General features: G+C 42.1%; 1 protein-coding gene across 2 annotated transcripts in view; it reads left to right on the forward strand.

The window, feature by feature from the left end:
• Positions 1 to 25,058, forward strand: part of KCNJ6 (potassium inwardly rectifying channel subfamily J member 6) — a 222,406-nt gene that overhangs the window by 54,114 nt on the left and 143,234 nt on the right. Inside the window, exon 2 of one of the 2 annotated variants that reach the window (XM_074970055.1) lies at positions 10,330 to 10,374. The exons of the other annotated variant lie outside the window; for it this stretch is intronic. Within the exon in view, the coding sequence (XP_074826156.1) occupies positions 10,350 to 10,374 (25 nt within the window). The 5' untranslated portion in view covers positions 10,330 to 10,349. The remainder of the gene's footprint in view (positions 1 to 10,329; positions 10,375 to 25,058) is intronic. 2 annotated transcript variants of the gene reach the window in all.

The following is a 25,058-nucleotide window of genomic DNA, read 5'->3' on the forward strand; positions in this document are numbered from 1 at the left end:
CACAGAAGGTGGACCAATGTTCCACAAAACCCAAACCCTCCACCCTGCAACACTTACCTAGTCAGCACTTCAGTTCCAGAATCTCCTGTGCATTCTATCTTCCTTCCCTCATGGGACAGGAAGGATCTCAGAGAAGGTCACTTGGACATTCTTCTTTTTCAGCACCCTTCTGAGTTCCCTGAGTCATCTGTTATCTGTGAGATATTGGCACTAATGACACTGTTGCAGGGTATGAATCAGCAGCAATGGAGCCTTGCCTGTAAACTTCAGAAGCTTTTCCAGCCTTAGAGTGATGTCTCATGTCTTGGCTCCGGGAAGACAGCACACTGTCCATCCTGCTGTCTGCCTGTCCTTTGCAGAATTTTTCATTATTATTATTCTGAGTATTGAATACCCTACTAGGAGCATCTGTCTTCCTTGGGTGGCTGGAGATTTTTGTGGGCAAGCTTGATTTTCTTACAGGGTGGGCCGAGCTGCCATCTATGGGTGTGTCCCTTACACTTCTCCTAGCTGCTTCAAGGGAATGATCTCAAAAGATTTCTTTCACAGTTTCCATGCTGGGGACTTGGTATCAATTGGTAACTTTTAGTTATGTGGAATTCCTCCTGGTCCTCAAAAGGACTAGTTTTTTTTGTAATTACAGACATGAAAGTTGCAATTCTTCAACAAAAAAACTTCAAATCCAGACTCCAGCGAGAAACTGTTGAATTGGAATTCATTTGCAAATTGGATACAATTAACTTAGGCTTGAATAGAGACTGGGAGTGGCTAAGTCATTATGCAAGGTAACCTATTTCCCCTTGTTTTTTCCTAACCCCCTCGCAGAGGTTCTTGTTAAACCCTTGATTTGTGCTGGAAATGGCCCACCTTGATTATCATGCACATTGTAGGGAGAGTGATCACTTTAGATAAGCTGTTGTCAGCAGGAGAGTGGGGTGGGGGGAGGTATTTTTTCATGCTTTGTGTGTATAAAAGATCTTCTACACTTTCTACAGTATGCATCTGATGAAGTGAGCTCACGAAAGCTTATGCTCAAATAAATTGGTTAGTCTCTAAGGTGCCACAAGTACTCTTTTTTTTTTTGCGAATACAGACTAACACAGCTGATACTCTGAAACCTGCATAAGGAGAGTTATGCACCTAAAGAATGAGATCTACAGAAGTCAGCATGCTGATTATGGAGCCACTTAAACTACCCAATAGGAAATGCTAAGGATGGGGGTTGGGCCTAGGCCCCACCTCTCAAAGCGACATAGGTGCCTAAATTGAGGCTAGAGGGAGGCGCTTATCTTCACTTGGGATTCACAGCAGCCATGAACTGTGCTGGAATTAGGCACTACGCCCAGCCAGTCCTTTCTCACAAACAGAGGAGGAGGAGAAGGAGGAAGAGCAGCCCTCCTGATTCCCTACTGGATAGAGTACTCACGTGGGATTCTGGCCAAGAGGAACAGAGACTTGGAATCCAAGAGGAACAGAGACTTGAACCTGGGTTTCCTACCTAGACTAACCATGAAGCTATGGGGTACTCTGGGGTGGGTTGAACTGTTCCACTTTGCATTAAATATTTAAATATTCATTGCAGGAGGGGCATGATTATGACTTACCCACATCCCAGGAGAGTGCCCTAACCACTGGGCTACCAAGTCATTCTTACTTTCTGTCTAGCTCAACAAATATATAAGTGGCCTCAGAGCATGCCGACCAGCTCAGACCTCACTGGCAAGATAAGCAGGGAAATGCCTAGTGGGTGAATCTGGTTGAAGTTTAGGTATGAGCTAGGCACCGGACACATGAATTTTAGCAGCTCTGCACATGCTCAGAGAAGTTTAGGTCCTATGGGGACTTTATCGACAGAAACTTAGGTGCCAACAGGGTTAGGCAGCAACTGAGCAGGGGTTTTGAGGATCTAAAATTTCAACTTAGGAGACCAAAGTGGATCTAAACAAAAAAGTCTAACTTCTCAAGGGACAGAAGTACATATACATGCCACCTTGGCTAAGCAAAATAAATAAACGCTCTGTGGTTTTAGCTAGCACAGCTGTGTTGGTAGAGAGATATTTAAAAGGGCTTGAGGGCTTCAAGTTAAACCTTCAGGTGTGCTGTAGGACTTTTGTAATGACAGATGAAAATCAGATGTGTATTTTGTCTTTCATAGCAAAGATACTTAGAAGCTAAATCTGCCTTTAATTACATGACAATATCACCACTTTTTTTTACCTTTTACTTTTGCTCCACCCCCCCCCCGATATTTCATCATTATTCTACAAACTGTAAATGCTCCCATTATTTCCTTACCAGTGCCTTCAAATGCTATTTAAATAGCTCTTCTACAGCTGACAGCAGAAGCTGCAAGTATTTAAGTGCATAAAAATGTAAAAGAGAAATGTTCATAAAATAACCTGTGTATCTTGGCAGCATTAGCACAATAAATTAAGTAGATTTTTGAAATCAGCAGTGCTGAGACTCACTGCCAAAGGTGGCTTCTTAAAAATATTTTTCAGATTCATGTTCTCTGCAGTGGAATATTTTTAATGTAAAGATATGAGAAAATCTTAAGGTTATTTGATCAAAAATGATAAATTGTGATTTACTATAGCTCAATCCTTACTTAAAATGCCAAACATGACTTTCTTTCTCGTGAATGCAAGTACACTGTACTCTCTCTTGCTCATAAATACACATCTTAGGCATTTTCTCCTGTTCAAAATATTCTTTCATTTATTCTTATTCTGGCAGATTCAGGGAGACTAATGAAAAGTATGCTTACATCCTAAGCATAACTAGGATCAACAACATTTACCTGTTATTCCTGCTCTTAGAAAGCATTTCTACCCCCAAACCTATCCCACACCACCACCAGTGTGTGGAAAGATTATTCAAATGCTCCTAAGATGTTAATGCTTATATTATGCAGCTAATCAATTCAATTTTTTCTACAGCAGATTTCACATACTATTCTCCATGCTATGTACCTTGGCTCTAATAGGAGCTGAAAAACTTGCTCAAAGTGAGAGCTTGATTTTTGTGACTAGGAAAAATTGAGGTTTTCAAATGCATATCTCATGGACCAATGTGAATGACGGGGAAAGTGCTAATACAGCACAGTACTAGAGTGTGCTGCATTATTTGAGGTCCTACAGATGAGATGTTAAACGTGGTCTTTTCTTCTGTGTCTGGTATGTGCCCAGGTGGAAATGAAAGATCCTGTGGCACTCTTTTGAAAACAGAGTAACTCCAACACCCTAGTCAGAGAGGATTTTGACTAAATTAGGCTCTACTTTCCAAGGTTGCATGTAGGCTATTGCTGAGCGAATAACGCATAATGACTGCTGCATTTGCCTACACACCATCACTGAACAACAAGTCTCTAATTCATTTCTGTAAAGCATTTGGGGATGTCTTGAGTATGAAAGGCGCTATATAAAATGAAATTCTATTATTCTCTTTTAATAGTGTATCAAACAGAACACCATTTCTGTGCAGTTTTGAAAAGTAATTTAAGATATCCCAAGATAGATTACACCATCCTACAAGCTCATTGAGGTAAAAGTTGCATTTAGTGGTTAATTAGCTACTACCAAAGAGGATATATCAATGAAATTACTAGGGATTTGTCACTGAATTTCTTTTGAAAATGACAAAACTCCACAAAAAGATAGTATAATAAAAACAGTATATTTGCGTTCTGATCCATAGTTGGAAATGTATGGCCAATAATAAGGTAAGGAAATACTAATAAGAGGTTTTAACTAGAGATGTGCTAAACGCCCTCCAATTTATTAGTGCACATCTGCATATATAGTACAGTCACTCTTGTCACCACCTTGTTATCAAACCAAACTAAAGGACAATGATCTAAATAGCTTAATCCAAGTCAAAGGAAACACTATAGTCAGTGATGAGCTTGAACCGGTTGTTAAATTTAGAAGCCCTTTTAGAACCGGTTGTTCCGCGATGGACAACCAGTTCTAAAAGGGCTTCTAAATTTAACCAGCCAAAAGTGGCACCCTAGGCACTGACTCCATGGGTGCTCCAGGGCTGGAGCACCCAAGGGGAAAATTTGGTGGGTGCAGAGCACCCACCGGCCCCAGCTCACCTCCGCTCCGCCTCCGCCTCCTCCCCTGAACGCGCTGCCCCGCTCTGCTTCTCCGCCCCCCCACCCCAGGCTTCCTGCGAATCAGCTGTTCGCACGGGAAGCCGGAGCAGGCTGAGAAGCAGGCCGCAGCTTCCCGCTCAGGCCCATGGAGGTGGAGGGGAGCTGGGGCAGGGGGGCATGAGGAGGGCCGCCTGCGCCGCAGCAGGTAAGCCGGCGGGGGGGGAGGGGGCCACGCAGGGGAACCGCTCCCTGCCCCAGCTCACCTCCGCCACACTCAGCCTGAGCGGGAAGCCACTGCCTGCTTCTCAGCCCTCCCCAGCTTCCCGCCCAACAGCTGATTCACAGGAAGCCAGGCCGGGGGGAGGGCGGGGCAGAGAAGCAGAGCGGGGCCACAAGTTCAGGGGAGGAGGCAGAGCGGAGGTGAGGTGAGCTGGGGCCGGGAGCTGCCAGTGGGTGCTCTGCACCCACCAAATTTTCCCCGTGCGTGCTCCAGGCCCTACACTCCTATCCCTACACTCCCCCGCCCCTAGGAGCTAGAGGGACCTGCCGGATGCTTCCTGGGAGCTGCTCCAGGTAAGCACCGCCAGGACTCCTCACCTCATGCCCCGGCAGGTGCCTCTGGCTCTTAGGCGTGGGGTGGGCACCCACTACGGTGGCCCATAAGACCCTCCTGCCCGGTTCTGGGGGCAGTCAGGGGACAGGGGAGGGGGATGGATGGGGCAGGGGTCCTGGGGGGGGTGTCAAGGAACGCAGGGGGCTTGAATGGGGCAGGTGTCCCGGGGGGCGGGGGTGGGCAACGACCCCCTCGTGGGGTGAGGAGGGAACCCATTGTTAAGATTTTGGCAGCTCATCACTGACTATAGTTGAGGAAAACATTACAATAGATTTTACTATCCTTCCATAAGATTCACAGAAGAACTGCAAAAAGAGTATGTCTCATCCAGTGCTTATTCACTGCAACTCAAGTGGCTTTAATACTCCACATTTTGATTACTCTTGGGTTTCATTTGGGATACAGGTGATTTTCCCCTTCCACTCATGTGTGATTCACATATTGTGATGTGCAACACTAGGACCTAAGGAATTTCAAGTCTCTGCTACCTTTCCAGACCGTCCTGATATACATACTGAGACAGAATGCCAAGGACTCAGGAGCAGGCAACCAGACAGGTTTTTACACAAGGGTCGCCATTTTTCTTTAGAACACAGTGCATGATATGAAGCCAAACATGGTATACTGGCCAAAAGGGCATAATAATGCGGCTGCGACTGTCTCAGTACTGTGTGTGACACTGATCTAGACTAAAATCACAGCAAGTAGTGCAGTGCCACAGTCTGACAATGCAATATCAGGCTGTTCTATGTTTGCCTTAAGACAGCATATAGAAAGCATGTATCCCTAAGTTTCTCAACGTACACTGGAACGGGTTAACAACAGGGAACAACAATGGTGTTTGAAGTGTACTGCAGCCTCCAACAAACCCATCAAAAAGAACCATGGCTGAACGTGTAGCTCAGAGAAAGACAAGAAATACAGATTCTCTGGAGGCAAAGAGAATCCACAATCCCTTGAGTGAAATGATGGCTGCTAATAGCTAGCCCATTTCAATTGAGGAGTGTGCTTTGATCAGCTGATCAAACTGCAGGAGCCTTGTTACCAGCTCCTATCCTACACAGTGATCTTGGGTTGGAATGAAAGAGGCCATCTGAAAGTACTAATATTGGTGGGTGGGGAGGAAGGTGGGATTTAAAGCAGTTTCTTTTTAAATAAGTCCAAGCTAATGTGCTTTATGTAGCAATATATTTTTCATACACCAGTTTACTAACACCACAAAAAGGTAGAATCTGCCTCCTGCACTTTGCACTCATATTGTGCTTTCCTTGCTGAGACGGATGTGGGCATGCAGGAAGTCCCTTATCCACACCACACATTTGTTCAAGAGCAGGACATAGCAGCAGCCCAAACACTTAGGGCAGGTCTACACTACCGCCTAAGTCAATATAACTTACATTGCTCAGGAGTGTGAAAAAGCCCCTCCCCCACCCCAAGGGACACAAGTTTCGTGCAGTCTACACCGGCGCTATGCTGGCGGGAGACACATAGCTTCCGCTTCTCACCAAGGGGGAGCTGTTATGCTGATGGGAGAACAAATCTCCCACCAACATAGCGTGTCTTTACCAGACGTGCTACAGCGGTGCAGCTGCCCCGATGTAGCGCTGTAGTGTAGACTTGCCCTCAGAGGAGCACAAGGACTGCTTGCTCTTGCTTGCCCCAGGATCATACAAGAGGTGGGGCCATGGCCCTAATACGCCCTGTGCATCAGCCAGTAAAGCTAATATACCAGAGGGATCATTCTGTGCCAGCCTAATACTAGTGCAAACAACACACCTCCCTGTATCTGGAGAGACTGAATGAGAGTTAATCTCCCTGGTGCTCCATCTGGGGTGCAGCTCTGTACCATCTCTTACCTAAGGGAGCCTGGGAGCTTAAATTCATAAATTTGCTAGACACTAAAAATCATGGTCTTAATAAAGACACTGATTTATGGCTTATTACAGCCATCTGTAACCCATTAACAACCCCCCCCCATTTCATCCTATGACTGCAGGGCTGTTAATGGCCCACTTCACCTTGAACTGTCCCTTAGAATATGTGGTAACTACTTATGCTGTCCTATCTGTTTGATCATGTATTTAGCTGTGGCACTCTGAGAACTTTCCCAGACCTGAAGAAGAGCTCTGTGTAGCTTGAAAGCTTGTCTCTCTCCTCAACAGAAGTTGGTCCAGTAAAACTTATTACTTCACCCACCTTGTCTCTAATATTCTGGGACTGGCATGGCTACAACAACACTGCATACAACAATGTCCACATGAAGTTCAGTTCTACTCTGAAAAGTGACAATGGTAAAAATAGCAACTTCTTGCTCCCATTGTGTGTTCAGAGTCAAAAAATTTTTTTTTCTTTTTAAAAAATGTGTGTCAGAGCTCATCTAGCTAGAGGAGTGAGCGCTAGATTCCTTCCTTTTCATTAGAGCTGGTTGCAAATTCACAAAATTTGCAATTTTGACAACAGTTTGTCAGAATTTTTTTTAAAACAAAATGGGCTGAAATTTCTGACTACAATTTAATTCTGCTTTTGGAGGTATATGAAAAATTTCAAATCTTCACAGAAATTTTGATTTTCAACAGTAACAAAAAAGAAATGAATTTTTTTTTCAAACCAGCTCTATTGTTAACTAAGTTCCAAAAGCAGATTCTTTACCATCTGAAGAAGAGATGCCAGAGTATAAGATGATTTAGTAGTTTCCAATAGACAAAAAATGATTTAAATATTCTAAAACTGCTGCAACAAGCTGAATCTTGGTTGTCATCTTGGGTACTCTCTGTGATAGGCGATCCAGGTTGGTAATGTTTTTAGAAGCTTGAATTGCTCAGATTTCTTTTTAAATCTGGTACAATACAATGGCAAAACTGCTAATTGAAATTCAAGTTTTTGCTCCAATAAGAGTCTGTTACTGATTCACTGATCATTGTCTCTGCTTCACGTAAGCATTTATCTGTGAGTGTTTCAGGTCATTATTGTAGGAAAGTGGACATTCCATTAGGATTTCAGTGTGCTAGGTTCTCCTAAACCAGTGGTTCCCAAACTTGTTCCGCCACTTGTGCAGGGAAAGCCCCTGGCGGGCCGGGCCAGTTTGTTTACCTGCCACGCCTGCAGGTTCAGCCGATTGCGGCTCCCACTGGCCACGGTGCTCACTGGAAGCAGTACATCCCTCGGCCCGCACCACTTCCAACAGCTCCCATTGGCCTGGAGCAGCAAACCGCGGCTAGTGGGAGCCGCAATCAGCCGAACCTGTGGACGCAGCCGGTAAACAAACCGGCTCGGCCCGCCAAGGGCTTTCCCTGCACAAGCGGCAGAACAAGTTTGGGAACCACTGTCCTAAACAGATACTTGGTCATTATCAGAGTTCAAAATGACAAAACTGTCTAGCCCTAGCCCTCTTTATTACACTAGATATTTTATTTTAACAAGTAGAATGACATACTAGTCTCCTCCTCCCTCATTATGAGGCCTTATCATTAGCAGGGCTGTTCAATAATATTGAAGACTAAATACTTAATTGTTAATATTATAACTTGTTTCTGTCTGATAAATCTAGCCCTTTGTCTTCAGAGCCAAAAGTTTGTCTTCAATTGACTATTCGTTCATCTGTCAACTATAAATTCGGTAACAGAATTTGATCTTAAAAACACTTCTAAGTAATTTAAAAAAACAGACACATGATACGGATAAGGATTTTCAAAGGAATAAGTGTTTTGCCTTGATGCTGGATATTATAGAAGTCACTAATCTACAATATTCTGAATATTTCTCTCTATTATTGGCACTGCTGCGTTGATTCTAATTAGTGCTCTCTCTCATTCTTCCTTTTCACAACAATGCAAAAACCTGGCTCACATTGCTACCTTATGAGTATGGCTTGGGCCATTAACCTCACTCACCTTCACTGACTCGGAGTGTGACCTTAACTCTGTCACACAGTGCGAAATATATTGTGTGACAGATACAGCAGTGCAACATTATTTAGTATCCTTCTGTTAAAGTCACAAATTCTAATTCTTTCTATTGCTAAGAAATGTTAGATTTGTGGCATTTTTGTTAGTAAAACTCTTGGGTTTTGAGATAAACATAGAAGCAAATTAGTTCACATACAATTTTTCAGATACTTGTTCTGAGTAGCAGCCAGTGCTGGATTAAGACATGGGGACTATAGGTCCCGTGCCTAGAGCCTTGGCTCCCAGAGCCATGTGATATCAGAATTTCAGCTTTCATTTAAAAAAAAAAAATACATGTGAGGGTTAGCTCTCATATTTGTGAGCAGCATGAAAACATGACCCAAGGTAATTCATGCAGTGATGTCTGTAGACCCATCTTCCAGCAGACAGAGTTGCCTGGCTCCCAAACCACCGCCTCCTACTCTGGGTGAGGCCCCCACAAAAGATGCTCAAGGGAAAAGGGGTCCTTACCACTACACCCACCACTGGCAAGGGAGACAGCACCACCAGTCCAGAGTAGAAAAGTGGTCCCCACCTCCTGTACACAGCCAAGAGATGGGCCCCAGACACTGAAGAAGGAGGCGTCCCAGCTTCTAGCTCAGGTGTCATCTAGGTACCTGGGAGGAAGGGCATCACAGACACTACCTCATCTCCTAGCAGATGGGAGAGGCCCAGCTACTGATACCCCACACAGGGGTGAGGCCGTGGGCTTTGAAGGAATTTGGGGGACACACATCAGGGCAAAGTCCCAACCTGGGACACGCCTAGAGCCCCAGGATTATTTTAATTCTGCACTGTTAACTACCTGAGTCTGCATACATCTTGCACCAGAGAGAGCCACCAAACCCCAAACTGCCACTAGAACACACCAGGCCCTCACTGCTCTGACCAGGGCAAGTCTGCATAACAAACCATGCTGTGCTGGGGCCCGAACTACAGCCCACTGTCAGTCAGTGGGAGTCTATTGAATTCATTTGGCTTTGGATCAGGCCTTAGCAATGAGGGGCTTAGCAGCAGCAGACCCAACAAACAACGTGACCAGAACAAGGAAACAGATTTTAGGAAGTTTATTTTTAAGCTTGTACAGTATTTTTTATGCAAACAAACAGCACAAAGGAACAAGTGGATGGTTAGGTGGAGCATATGCATCCTTGTGTGCCATAGGGATAAATGGACTGACTTGTTGATTGGTTCCTTGCAGTGTTTATTTTCAATGGTTTGACATTCACTCAAACTGCCTAACCTCTCTGAGATTCACTGATCTCTACACTAGCATTTCTTTATCTAAAGTGTCATCTGAGGGGGTTCACTAGAACTGAGATGTCTTAAAGCATTGCAGTGTGGAAAAGAAAGAGCAATTTCCTCCTCCACCGTCTCTTTGATAGAAGAAGTTCAATACCTCTATCTACACACATATGCTTCTCATACTTCACGAACACAATTCAAGCACAATAAGAGCTCCCTAAGGTAGGGCCCATTTAACAGCAAAATTAGAACAACAAAACACTGTAGAAGTATCTGGAGGATTTTCCTGTTCAAAAAATTTGATCATTGATTATTCCAACATTATTTAGGAAATAAGATATACAAAGAAGTGATTCAGACGACAATATCCCACATAGCACCACCTCCAGTCAAGTGTATTTTATATATGTTTGTTTTTATTTTGTCTTTAGGAGAAGCACAAAAGAGAAAGATGGCCAAATTGACAGAGTCGATGAGTGAGTACAAATAGGAAGTTCAACTTTTTTCCTCCCTACTCGTTTTGTTTTTTCCATACAATAGCACAAAAAAATAGGAAATACTCCCTGGAAACAAAGATTTCTTCCAAGCCCACTACTCACCCCCACCTCCATGCCTTGAATCATTCCTTTCTTAAACCCCCCTTGAAGAAAAGACAAATATCTCCTTCCTCACACCTATTCTTTTATTAAAGTAGATTTATTTGGGTCTTTGTGGATTTAGGTCCTTATCCAGCTAAGTACATGTTTGACTTCAATGGGATTACTCTTAGTTCTAAAGTTGATAGGACTACTAAAGTCAAGCACATGATTTAAGCACTATACTGGATCAGGGCCATAGTGTAAATTCTTACACTCAGCACAGTCCCACTGAATTCAATGGGACTGCACAGGATGCATGTCTGCAGAATGTGCCCCATATGAATTATGCCCTCAGAGGTATGTGAGAGGCCTCTCAATGATTTTTTAGGGCTCTGGTATACGTACATTGTTTTGAATATGTAACCGCTAACTGTATGTTTGGGGCTTGTTCTATAATTTGAGATATGGTTGATGAAGAATTGTCTATATTTCTTGTGAGCCTGGAAGAGTAAGACCCAAGTTCATAAGCTGACAAAGTTATTTCCCCAATAGAACTGAGAGAAATTAAAGGAAGATCCTGGAAACTGACTATTTTTCCCCTGAAAGCTTGTCCAATGCATGGGTCTAGGAGAGATAAAATAAGGTGAATTTTAAAAGGGAGAAGAGAAAATATTTTACTCTGTCTGGCTAATGCTAAGATACCGTTTTATAAAAAGTGAAACTATTCTCTTAGGGTTTTTCTGCATTTGAAAGTTGATCCAGGTTACGATTTTCCAAGTTAAGTGATCTGAAACTACTGTTCTTTAAGTGCTATGATGAAGTGGGAGTTTTTTTGTAATATTTTTATGATGCCTATGTGTGCCTCAGTTTTCTTCTATACCTTGCATGGCTACCCAGTGAGGGGAAAAAGATTATGTTTGATCTAAGGGACTTAGGTAGCTAGGCAACACACTCCCCTGAGTGGACTGAATGGGTCATTAAAAAGAATGGTCAAAGGCTGATGTGTGTGCTCTGCCTCACCAGGGCCACAGCTTCCTCCCTGCACCTTGTGCCTGCAGGAATCAGGTGTCACTGGCCCTATGGCAGTACAGGGAGCCTTCTGGAGCCCTGCTGTCATGGGAGTGAGCAAGCAAGGCAGCACAGAGAGGCGTGGTCAGGACTGCAAGGAGGAGGTTGAGCCCTCAGCTGTGGGAGGAGGCCACCTCGCTGCTGAATGGCTCCTGCCTTCTTGATTACCCAAACTCCCAATTACATGAACAAAATGCGTGTACTCCATGCTATTCAGATAATCAGGAGTATACTGTTACCTTTTACAGCTGGATTGTGTGTGCATAAATGCTATCTTCTGTGTGCGCAAAATCACTTGTGTAAGTAATTTGCATGTACACAAGTAGAAGCCCTTTGAAGAACTGGCCCTAGGTATCTATTTCTATTCTACATGACTAGTAGATCTCCCCAACAAAAAACCCAATTAAGTGAATCATGGGTCTCAAAAAGTGTTCCTAAGCATTATGATGAACTGTACACAGTATGACTTCTCATGTAATATTTGAATACTGATGTGTCACATTGTTTAGTCAGAAACTGTGACTGTATAACTTAAAACAGATTTTTACTTTGCAAAATGAAATTGCAGAAACTCAAAGGAAGTTTTTGGGCGAAGTTTATGGCATGTGTTATAGAGGAGCTCAGACTAGATGATCACAGTTGTCCCATTGGGCCTTAAAATCTACGAATAAAGACATTTAGAAGGCTAATTCAACTGAGCTATTATTAGTCTGTGCTTAAAGAGGTTTAGCTCTCCAACATATCCCGTTCCAAGGTGTGTTTGTTCACTTTTTCATCATGGTTTATGAAGAGTAGCATAATTAGAGAAGTCTGTGTCATTCAGGTGACAGAATATTAATCTTTGTTTCCCATAAAATGTGTTTGCAGGCTCTCTTCTTATTCCAGCAAGGGAAGGGCCCTGTTATAACAGCTAATTACAGAAAGGTAGTTTCACAGTGGATTCCAAGCCACTGCCGTGAATAGGGTGTTTATTAATTTATATTAAATGGAACATGAATCACACTTGATTTGATCCTGCACGTACAGTTTGATGGAATTAATTTCAAGATTAACTCTCTCTTTGGGCAAATTCAAACTTAAAACAAATAAAAGCCTGTGGTTTTTTTTCTTTCAGATGAGATTAGCCTGATCCATGTAATGAATAGAAAAGAACAGAGAGGACAATACAGTTGTAATAAAATGAAAATACAATCTCTTCTTCATGACAAAGGTTGAGTTCTGTGAGGAGAATGAAATTCTAAAATAGAAGTTCATTATGCAATAAAGCAAAGAGCTCTCTTGCCTCTATACAAATATGAACAGCATTAACAAAAGGATAGCAGGATTGTGAATTTATATCTATAATGAGAAATAACACTGAGGAAACAAAGATTTGCCTTAATCAGGAAACTATGTTATTAATACAGTATTGCTGATCCCTACCATGCAAAAAATCTTGATCCAGCCCACCATCATATAATATTTTAAAATAGTTGAGTTTGTTTGCCTTATGGTTTTAAGCCTTTCAGGTTCAAAATTTCAAGCTTTTCTCAAAAACTGTGAGGGACAGAAACTTACTATTTAAATGAACGTTGACCATCCCACATAATCATATGACTCCATGAGATGGGCCTTACGAAACTGATCAGCTATCATCAAGTGGACAACACTGTTAATTCTACCATGCCAAGATGAGAAAATTTTATTTTTCTCAAACTCAAAAGAACTAAAGGCAGGCTGGCCAAGAACTGAATTCTAAGTGAAACGAGTCATTTCTGTTTGCCTAAAGAGAAACGATGATTATAGGTGGGGCTCATTGCACCACCTATTATTAAAAGTTGGCCAACACATCCCATTGTATGACCCAGTTTTCAACTGCTTATAACTTTGCCACACTTTAACCAGTTGACCTGAAATTTTCCATGCCAGGTGTGTGCCTTAGGCAGATATACTTTTTTTAATGTATTTAAGTCAAAATGGTTCAGTTATTTCTAGATAAAAAAACATTTTGATCTGCCCACATTAAAAAAAAATTCTGGTGATTTTTTCTTTGAAAAGCTCCAGAGCCCCCCATGTTTTGAAGCAGGGATTTGAAATTTGGCAAGGGCATGGCCTGTGTGTCAGGGATGCACCTTTTGCCTTCTCCTTGAAAATCTGCATAAATCTGGACAAGTTATAAGCCTTTGAAAAACTCACTGTTTGCACATGCTCAGAGACTTGCAGACTTTTGCAGCTAAAATGTCTAAAGATTCCGTCTGCATTGAGCATGCGCCAGACCAAGTTTGCACAGGATTTTCCTTGCAATTGCAGCTTTGGGCTATGGTGAGCTGTGCTGGTCCAGGGATAGGAACCGAAAGCAGGGAGACTGTCTGTCCTTGTACTCTAATACAGTGGTTCTCAAAGCCGGTCCACCGCTTGTTCAGGGAAAGCCCCTGGCGGGCCGGGCCGGCTTGTTTACCTGCCGCGTCCGCAGGTTTGGCCGACTGCGGCTCCCACTGGCTGCGGTTTGCCGCTCCAGGCCAATGGGGGCTGTGGGAAGGGGCGGCCAGCACTTCCCTCGGCCCACGCTGCTTCCCACGGCCCCCATTGGTCTGGAGCGGCGAACCGCGGCCAGTGGGAGCCGCAATCGGCCAAACCTGCGGACGCGGCAGGTAAACAAACCAGCCCGGCCCGCCAGGGGCTTTCCCTGAACAAGCGGCAGACTGGCTTTGAGAGCCACTGTTCTAATACACACCCTGCTGGCACTCAGACACATGGAAGAGGAAGCTTCCTGATACAAATGCAGAGAAGATAAGAGCCAGGCCAGGAGAGTGGGGAATAGATACAAACAAGGAGCTGGGGGAGAAATGGACTGGTGTCTGGGGAGGGGTGGCGGCGGCAGGGAGTCTGGGACTGACTGGGCAAGTAGACTGGTACTGGGAGCCAAGAAAGGGAAATGGGGCGGATCAAAAGCCAGTGGGTTAGGGGTGACTGAAATCAGATGAGGAGGCAGAAGGAGGAGACTGGGACTGGGAGCCAAGGGGACAGGGGACATGGGCCGGGAGGGAGGGGGGACTGGAGGCTAGTGGGATATGAGAAAGAGATCAGATGAGGGGTCAGGAGGGTGGGAACTGGGAATATGGACTGGGGACAAGAGGGAAACTTGGAATGGCTGATCAAGGAGAATGGGACTTGGGTTGGGGAAGACTGGGATGAGAAGCATGAAGAGTGGAGACTGGAACTGGCTAGATGAGCAGAATGGGACTGAGTTGAGGAGCTAGGACTGGGACAGGGCAGAAGTTCTCTAGTTTGGGGGCCAAGGGGAAGAGTCTGTGCCCATTAGAGCACACTCCCCTCTAGATCCTGGACTGGACCCCAAGATTCCTGAGTCTCACCATTACTCTGTCAGCAAATATCTGTGAACCCACTGGCAAAATGTCCCATTTACTTCTAGACCTGGTGCATAGAGAATGCAACCTATTGTTGCTATCAGTTACTCCATTAAAGTGGCAGAGGTAGGAATGGTGGATCTAAAGATTACAACCCTGCTAATTACCCATGTGAGTATCAATATAATGCCATAAGATTCAATTTTTTCAATTTGCTTTTTAAAAAAAGCCTAGGAAGTGACACACAGATTAAAAGAACAGTATTAAAGCTGAAAAGTGGCAAGAACTCAAAAGTTAGGAAATACCAGAATTAAGGTTGCCCATGTCACTTTAAATCAGCTCCCTTGTGCTTATATATTATGACACAATCTTTAATTACATCGTATAGTACCATTCTCCTCCCCCCAAGAGGCCTACCTCATTCATTGCACAGGAAGGATCTATTCTGGGGATGAATCAGGGTAGTGTAGTGACATAGGCTGTTGTCTGTAGGACCCTTGCTTCATTTGTTGTAGAAGTTGCAATGCGTGTGAAGACCAAGGTAGGAGATTACAGGACGAGAAAGACTGGGCTCATGGTTAAGGCAGTTGAATTCTGCCCTGAAGAACTGAATTCTATCCCTGCCTTTGCCTCACGTTCCTGTGTGATGCTGGGTGAGACACTTAAGTCAAACTTTTCACCAGTGATCACTAATTGTACATCCTTCATTTTTTCAGTTGTTAACTTGAGACCCTCGGGTCTGATTTGCAGAAGTGCCGAGCATTCACTATTACAACTGAAGTCAATGCGTCTTTTGCTTTGTATTAAGTTCTACAGAATACTAAGTGCTCTGAAAAAAGCTTATAACTTGTGAAAATCCACAGAAATTTGGCCAGGGAGGGCAAAGATTACAACCCTCCCATTCATTTAACAGGTTGTTGTGAAAATTAACTAATATTTGTGATGCCATAGTGATGAGCACCAGAGAAGCCCAAGAAGAAATTATTAATTCTGTCTTCAGAGCAGGGTTTGGATAGTGTGCAGTAAATAAGGCCTGGGACCACACATTGAACAATGAGGAGAAAACAAAATATTGAATAGCTGCCCATTAAGTGAGCACAGTCTGTCCTGTGCACTGAATGAGGCAGTGGGGCTGTGAAAAAAAAATTGTATGTGATCATGTAATTAAAGATTGTATCATAATGCATACACATAAGGGGGACAAATTAAGGTTGCACAGACATCCTTAATTCTGATATTTTCTAACTTTTCAACATTTGATTTTGCAATCTTAATAATGTTCTGTTAATGTGTGGGGAGGGCAGTTCGTTGGTTTTATTATGTAATATTTATTTCTTATCAGCTTAAATTTTCCAGAGATACTGAGCCCCTGCACCTCCCTCCACATATACTTCTATTGGAGTTGTTAGTTGTCTGCAATTCTGAAAAAGAACCACTACACAGAAAAAGCAGTAAGCTGGTGTTGACTCAAGAGAAGAAAGGAATTTAAAAATGACTCAAGTACTGATCAATTGTCTTCACACTGAGCAGATGACAACAGTGAAATGGTGCAAGAAAGGATCAGTGTTTCTGAAAGCTATACAAAACTGTCTGACCTGTTAGCAGGTTTATTGAGCCATCAAACAGATAAAGAAACTAATGGATTTCAGTTCTAGGATGTAACCACGGCATGATGAACACACAAAGCTGGTGAACGTTTAACAGAAGAGTGATCCTGAAATAACTGTATTTGAGGTAGAAGAGAACTGCTATTCATAAGGTAGTGCCATAAAACTACTGGCTTTTAAAAACCCTAGACTTTGAGGGAAGGTAAGTTGCAAAACCCTGTAGAATCAAATGTCTGGAAAATCTTGTCATAGAAAAGTAAGAGCTAAAGGATTTGATGTGAAGGATAAATATCCCACTATCAAAACAGGGTCAAGTCTGAATTATTTTATACTCCTACCAAAGGGAGGTGGGTTTTGCCAGGCTATGTTTAGTGACTAATTTTTCAAAATCCTGTAATCTGCTATCAATTAAATCATTAGGTTAGACTGTATCCTCCCATCACAATCTTCTATTAGGCATTCAGCACAGGTAAGGGGTACTGTACACTACAGCAATACTCACAAGTTACAATATCTCATGGGGCCTAAACACCTTTTATTCACTCAGACTATGCAACTTATACACAGCCAGCTATCCCCACTCAAAATGCTGGATCTTCCAACTTCTTTTAAAAAAAAAAACACCTTTCCTTTTACCTTTCTTTTAACATTTTATATATAAAGAAGAGAAACAGAAAAACACCAAAAGTTTAAAAAGAGCTATAAAAAAAAGAAACAAAAATCATAAGAAGTTAGAGATGGAAAAGACCTATTAGAATACACAGTTCACCTCCTTTGCCAATGCTTTGCTTCCTTTAGCCTGAATAATACACTAAAAAGTGGAGAGTTTTTAAAATCTCTAGCTATGGGGATACTGCCACTTCCACAGAGAGGCTCTTCAACAGCCCAATATCACATTTTATGTAACTTTTTCCTGCTATATAGCCTAAGTTTTCCTTTTCTTAGTTTCTGCCTCTTACTATACCCCCCACCCATGTCACACTAAATAATTCCTCTCCTTCATGATTACACCCTTCAGATATATGCAGGAATTTGGCCCCTTTAATAATCTCCGAGCTAAACCACACATTAAGCTCTTTTAATCTTGCCTCATCATTCAGTCCCTTCAATCTCCTCATCATTTTTGTGGCTCTTCTCTGAACTCACTCCAGTTTTTCATAATCATAATTCACAATTATTTCTCTTAAACAAACATCCACATACACAGATTTGAGAGCTGAAACAACATCAAGGCCCTCTCAGAAGAAAACACGCTCATGCAGCTGTAAAAACAAGCACAGAGGGCTTACTTCCCTAATTGGCAATTTACCACCAACACCAACATCCACATATATGAAGTGTTTAGAAATGCTTCTTTTCTCCCCCTCCCAACACAGGAGCAGCTGCAGAGCTTGAGCATGCATCCCTGCCACAACCAGGAGCTGCTTCTGGGCGGCCTGTGCCTTTAACTAGCAGGCTCTGGGCACTGGGGCAGCACTGCTCACTTTTTCTTTGAGTTCTTCTACTCAGTCTGTCAAATGAGAGCCAAAACCAACACGGACTTTCTACTTCTCTATGCACCCAAAAAAAACTCACGTTTCCATGAAAGGAAATGACAGATGTTGCTGGAGACAGAGGTGTAGTTCCCCAGATTCACCCTGGAGGACTTCAGCATCCAAATTGACAAGATCCACAAAAAAAACCCACGTTCCCTTTCCACCCATTTTAGGACTCTCACAGGTCATTTCAGTCCAGCCCAGATAACTACACCTTAGACCTGGGCATGTCTATTCACCCCTCCTGACAATGTGAGTACAAGGGAGACATGTAATGAAACTGAAAGACAGTGAATTTAAAACAGATAAGAAGAAATGCTATTTCTCACAACACACATTTAGCCTATGGAACTCATTGCTGAGAGAGAGAATTACAGCGTTTAACAGAAGTCTAATAAGGAATGGATGGTATATATGAATATCCAGTTTCATAATAATACAGATTTTATAAAAAAAGGTTTTGGAAGGGATATACAGTTTCACATTTAAGGGGATAAAACTTCTAATTACTAGAGACTAGGGAGAAACTTCCCCTTGAAGAGATTATTCCATAACAGCCCATTTTAGAGATTTTTACACCTCTGTCTTTAGCATCTGGTACTAACCACTGTCAGGATACAGGCCTAGGTGAATCACTAGTCAGATCCAATATGGCACTTCCTATCTTTCTATATTTTTAGACTACAGATATCATAATCCAGCCTCTGTGTTGGACACAGTATCAGTTTATGCCAGCACTGGTCAGAGCTTCCCCATGTCTAAAGCAATGTGACTGCCAGGCAATTACAATTAATCCCCAAAGGTTTATGGACCCCACCAAATTCCAAAATATGCTCAAGGCAATAGCTGATAACAGACTGAGGAGCTATGGCGCCCATGAAACATTATGAACATACACTAGCTGCCACCACCACAGTGGCTTTCACATAGCCCCTTTCTCCCAGTTGCCAACACAGGTATCTATGGTTCTCAGATGCCTTGATTAAGGTGGACCGTGGTGGACAGTTGATTGACCAACAGCAAAATAATTCTTGGCCTGAAGCAGACAGTTTGAAACAAAGTTTCTATAGACTTATACCTGGGCTATATTACATGCTAAGAGATCCCTCTTCTCTGCCTCCATAGCGACCACCAAAATATATTAAAGGGAGTTATTTAGGGTAGCAAATCACTTCATCAACTAGAGTATCTGAAGCCCACAGCAGAATCTAGTACTACTCACTGCAAGGGGCTTTCATCCTTCTTTGAAGAAGGCTACACACATATGAGAAAAGAGGTAAAACCATACACAAATGCACAAAACCTTACCACCTTCCTCCCCAGATTCCTCATTCAAAAAACGAATTCTACTTCCCACCTAAACTCATTCTTTATTCTAACTGTCTCTGAAGAAACCCTTCCTAGATGCAGTGGACCTTGCCAGCGTCAAATCTACCTTTCCTAAGCAAGATAATTAAGGACACAGCAAATATCTGTCACCAAGCACATCTGTCCACAACCAAAATCCCAGAACAGGTTTCAGGCCAGGATGGACTATTTCTGTTTCCCATGGATAAATAAGAGTCTCCTGCTCTTAAACCTCACCACAGCATACATAAGATCAGTCATAAGATACTGTTATCCTGCCTGAAAGTGGTTGTTTGAATCCTTCGTCACGAGCTGTATTTAGAGTAGTGATCACTAACTACACCATGGCCCTGACCTATTTGGTACCACAGAATTCTGTTCTCTCCCTGTCCTGTGCTATACTGACATACATCCATTAAGAGAAATAATGAGATTTCAAGGGCACCAACACCAAAAATATACATCTGTCTCCTAGAGGATAGAAAATTTTTCAAAATCATCACATTTTTGTGGGAATGGATTTCCATTTTCTTGCCAGCTCTCTTTATAACCCAGAATACAAGACAAGGAACAATTTCCTGTATTTACGTGTGTTCACTGAGGTCACCTTAAGATATTTGCATTGAGCAGAACCCCTCCGCATATTTGGCCTGTATAATCCCATGCTTCCAACCCACCTACCATAATCATAGAGCTCACAGATAGTACATAAAGGTGTACGAGGCTATATCCTGCTACAGTTATTGTAAATGATTGATACCGAGAAGATTATGCACCCAAATCATGACATTTAAAAAAATCACATCTTCATTTCATTCATAAGAAACAGAATGATTGTCACAGCCTGACATGTTTATCATTGTCAAGCTGAGCCAGCTATTACATACAGTAGATTTCCTCTGTCACTCCTAGGAACTAATATAATGGGATCATGTCATGCAGGGTTTCCTAATCTAACTGTATATTGAAAGGATAAAAAAAAAGCACAATTACTTGTCCTTAGAAACAGCACATTTCAGTTTAGTTCAGAGAACTGATACCACATTTTTGAAAGTTTGGGATGCTGTTTTATTGATCTGTTTGCCTCTTTATTTGGCTAGCTGGGTAAAGATTGGTCCCACCAAATCTACAGAAACATAAAATGGTGTTTGGAGTTCCCATATCCCTATAGTTGCTCTTTTGTAGGTCAGGAAAGGACTAGCTAGAGTATTCCTATCAAGTCAAGTCAACTTGTTCCTAGGGGATATTGCTCCAAATGTTAAGAGGTGGGGGGGGGGGATTGTGTGTGCACCAATTTTCTATTTAGGGGTGTATTACCAGTCAGTATGTAAGACCCAAATAATTCTTGCTGTTGTATTAATCTGTGGCTGAATATTTATTTGTAGGACCCGTACGACTACATTTGCTTGACTAAAATGTCCTTTATCCACATAAAAATTCTTTAAAAAATTGTTCATTAAAAACCTGATCTAAACACCTCTAAAGTCAATAGAAAAATTCCCACCGATTTCAATGGGCTTTGGCTCAAATCGTCCTCCCTCCTTTTCCCCCACTCTCCTCATCCCCTATATGGTGATCTGGCTACTGATGTGCAAAGGCGACAAATGGCCTTGTGCATTAGTCTGAATGTGTTTCTGTTATCCTTGAGTAGGCTTGTAGGTTCCAATTCTGCATGTAATTCTGTATAGGCAGACACCTGTGCTTCTGTGTAGTGTCACTGATTTTACTGTGGACACGGGTCCACTTGCGTGGAGTCAGTTGCAGTATTAGGGCCTTAATTACCATGTACTGCTAAAATTACCTTATTTGGGAAGGGTGGGTGTGCGAATGTACAACAGCTATGCAAGGCTTGATGTCTTCTCCACTCAGTTTTATGCCTCTACTGTAATATACTCTGGTTTGCATTTTGCAATTTGAACATGCAATGGTTTGATATTTTTTATCATCATATCTGCTGATGAAAATGAAGCCTCAGGTAGGGATCTTTGAACACAAAATTGCAATGCAACTTAAATATATAAATTGCTACATTTGATTTCTTCTCGTTTGAAGAAAGTAAATTGATTGTTGAATAGAGCTGATTGAATAGTATAAAAACCTGTATACAAACAGTTTATTGAATTAGGAAGCAGGTTTTGAATCACACTATTTGCACCACCTCTATTATTCACTGTTCATGAACGTTTGCACAGCTCCATACAAATGCTCATGAAGTATGGAGTCCATAACTGATCATTTAATTTTTAAAAATGTATTTGGGGTGTAAGTAATTTACAAAGTTTAAGGTCATACAGTCAGAATAGGAATGTAACCGTGTGCCTTGTGTGACCAATTACAAAGCTTGAATAGCAAATTACAAATAATCAACTGAATGAACATTGTGGACAGAATACACCTGATCCAAAGTCCATAGAAATCAATGGAAGGATGCTCATTGACTGCAATCGGATTTTCATCAGATACCACCTGAAAGTCCAAAGCATAAACATGGTCATAAAAACTATTTGACAAAAGTTTTCAAATATGCACCATTCGCAATGGCTTACAACTTCCACCCTGAACATCCCAATGACTTTGGAGGCAAGTGGCTGGCCCCTTCCCTCTTGCTAGGAAACTCACATGCCAACCAGTTGCCTCACTCCCTCAGCTCCCATTTTGGCAGGTGCAGTTGGAAAGTAAGCCGCCTTCTCTCCCCTCCCCCAGCACCCCAAATCCCTGGAAAGAAAATTCAGTGTAGATCTCCCATTCAGCAGTGGGGAAATGCTCCTGTCCTGTTGCTGGCTCTTTAAAGGCACTGCATGAATAGGGAATCTCCATTCCAGGACTGAATGGGAAATTTTCGTAGAGCTTCAGTAGAAACAAAAGCTAAACAGTGCAGTCTAATTTTTTTGCCAAGCTAAGTGAAATGCAAACCTTAAACAAACAGCATGAGCGGTGAAAAGTCAATTAGATTTTAAAAATGCATTCTGCTTTAATCATCTCACTAGTCAACTGTAACCTTTGTAAGTCTTGTTTCCTTTCAATACACAATTATCTTTTCTGCACATTATGAAATAGACAGTAGTAGTGATAATTAAAATTATTTAAGCACAAGATGAGGCCAAAACCTGATGAATTATACAGAATTCATGATGCTCATGTATAAGGAAAATGATTGCTTGAAAATGTGTATTTTTAACTTCAACAGTACCATTAGATGCAGCTTCTTTTAAAATGAGGAACTATTTTCAAATGTGCCACTAGAACAGAAGAGAGGTGTACCTCTGTGGCAAAGTCACAAAATTTAAAAAGAAACCTCACGGGGGGGGGGGGGGGGAGGAAATACCCTCATCTTTGTTGAGAGATTATAATTTCAAATTAAGTCTGCATCATGTGTTACTATAGAAACTTCCATTTTGTGGCATGTTTGTGGAGAAAATAGTCAAAAGTTGCATTTTAATGCAGGCAAATAGCACATTTTCTTCTTCAGGGTAACAAAATAAAATAGAATTTTTATTAGAAATAGAATAATTAGAAAAAGGCAAGCTAATTAAGGTCATGAGGAAGGGGCATTAAATCCTGAAGTGACATATGCCATGTTAATTTTCAACTGCATCTCCGCCTCACAGATTATGTATTAGATACTGCAGGAGACTGATGGATTGAGAGGCTTGTTGCCATGGTGATATTTGCTGCTTTGCTGGTATTCCCTACAGAAAGTAAAGGATTTTTTTTTCTCCTCAGTTAGACAAATTGGCTATATATAGCAAGAGACACTAGCGAACCGAAACAGCAGAGTCTGGTAGGGGGAGGCTGAGAGAAAGTCTAAGGAACCACAATAGACCAGAAAGCGGGGAGGGGGGTGAAAGAAAGAAGCTTATCGCATTTCTATTATTTTTCCCTCTTCAGGATGAGGGAGGAGAGCAGAAGATAAAAAGGCAGTGTTGCCTAAAAGACGGCTACAGCTCCCACTGGTTTAGTCTGCTTGAGATGGGTTATAGCCTGAGGCAAAGCTAAGAGCTAAAAGCCTCTCAAGTGGGCAGTGAAACAATGGAATTGCTTACCACCGAAACTGTCAGTGTAAATCGCAGTTTGAGTTCCAAATATAAGGTTTTTTTTAAATCTTTGCTTACAATGTTTTTAAGGCAAGGTGTTGATACCATTTCCACCCATTTCTTGGCACTGTGAAAGTGCTGTAGTCAAATACTAAGCACTGTATCTTATGGTTAAAATCTGTTGCTCCGAGGTGTGGGAAGCGTGTGTCAGTGTGGTTTAATTTTTAATATTAGCCCATCTCAGCCAAATATCTAAAGACTATTGTAGAACGCAAGAAAAGACAAGGTATATTTTGCTTTGATTTCCCACTCCCTCAGTCCCCTTCACGCACACAGATGCATGAAGGAATTTACAGCATTTGCTCTGTGGCTTAGCAAGCTACGATCCCATAAAGATATACTGGGCAGTTCTCACTGCACCCCAATTATAAGTTAGAATATCGCATTTAAATGTTTCCTATTCCTTTTCATGCTTATATTACAATTATATATATCACCATCAGCTTACAGTGGGCTGTACAACAAGCAACATATAGCAAATAATTAAAGTCCCTGCCCTGAAGGGTTCACAGTCCTAAGGCAGGAGAAAGAAAAATGCAATAAGGAATAAGCACAGGATGATTAGCGGTCATTAAGGTTGGAATGCTGAGAAGAGGGATGACTCTTGGTGGACAGCACATTGACTGATGGGCTGTTTCACATATAAGGTGCATAACGACAGAAGGTGTCTTAAGGTAACAAGATGAAGGAAAGCGCAGAGTATACTCAGGGTCAAAGTTATGGGGTACTTTTGAAAGGAAGAAGGAGAAGCTTGAATTTAATGAAGAGAGGAACCCAGTGCAGAGACAGAAGAGGGGGGCACAGGCAGAATGGGGGATGCAGGGAGAGAACAATCTTGGCACCAGCTTTTCTCCAATTGTTAATTATGTAATTAGACAAAAGGAATAACCAGATCATGGGATAGTGTCTTAGCAAGTAGAGAAACTCAAAGGAAGGGATGAAGGGAGAAGGAACGAGAACTCAAAGGATTACACTAAAATTATAAGCTTTGGGAACAGCCATCATGGAATTTGTGTTCACAGGGATACAGAACTGGGGGCAAAGAGAGGGCTTGGGAGGAAAATAAACCCACATGTAGCCATGTTGAGTTTGGGGTGTCAGAGACACATCCAGGAAGAGAAAAATGGCTCTAGAACTGAACAGAGAGGGTTATTTAGGAGTTATAATTGAAAAGCAGTAATAGAACCTACAAGATTTAATGAGATCCTGCAGGAAGATAACATAGGGTGAGAAGTCCAGTCATGGAGCTCTGAGGGATTCAAATTCAAATACAGAAAACAGCTGGTATCCCCAAAAGGGAGAAGACAGACAGAAAGGAAAGGAGATAGCAAAGATTGTGTAGCACCGTGTATGTGGAAAGGAAGGGACTGATCAGCTCTATTAAAGTAAACTGATCAAGGAATCTATTAATAACGTGAATGGGAGCTGTTTCAAATAAGTTAAATGAGTGAAAGTGGGATTGCACAGTAGCAAATCATAGACCTGGAGGAAAAGAATGCAAGGCTGACAGATGGACTATTTTCTCCTTGACAAAGCATCTCAATTTCTACCTCCCCAAGAAAGACACTTGATACTTTACAAAAA

Source organism: Natator depressus, chromosome 1 (assembly GCF_965152275.1).
Source record: "Natator depressus isolate rNatDep1 chromosome 1, rNatDep2.hap1, whole genome shotgun sequence".
NCBI lineage: Eukaryota > Metazoa > Chordata > Testudines > Cheloniidae > Natator > Natator depressus.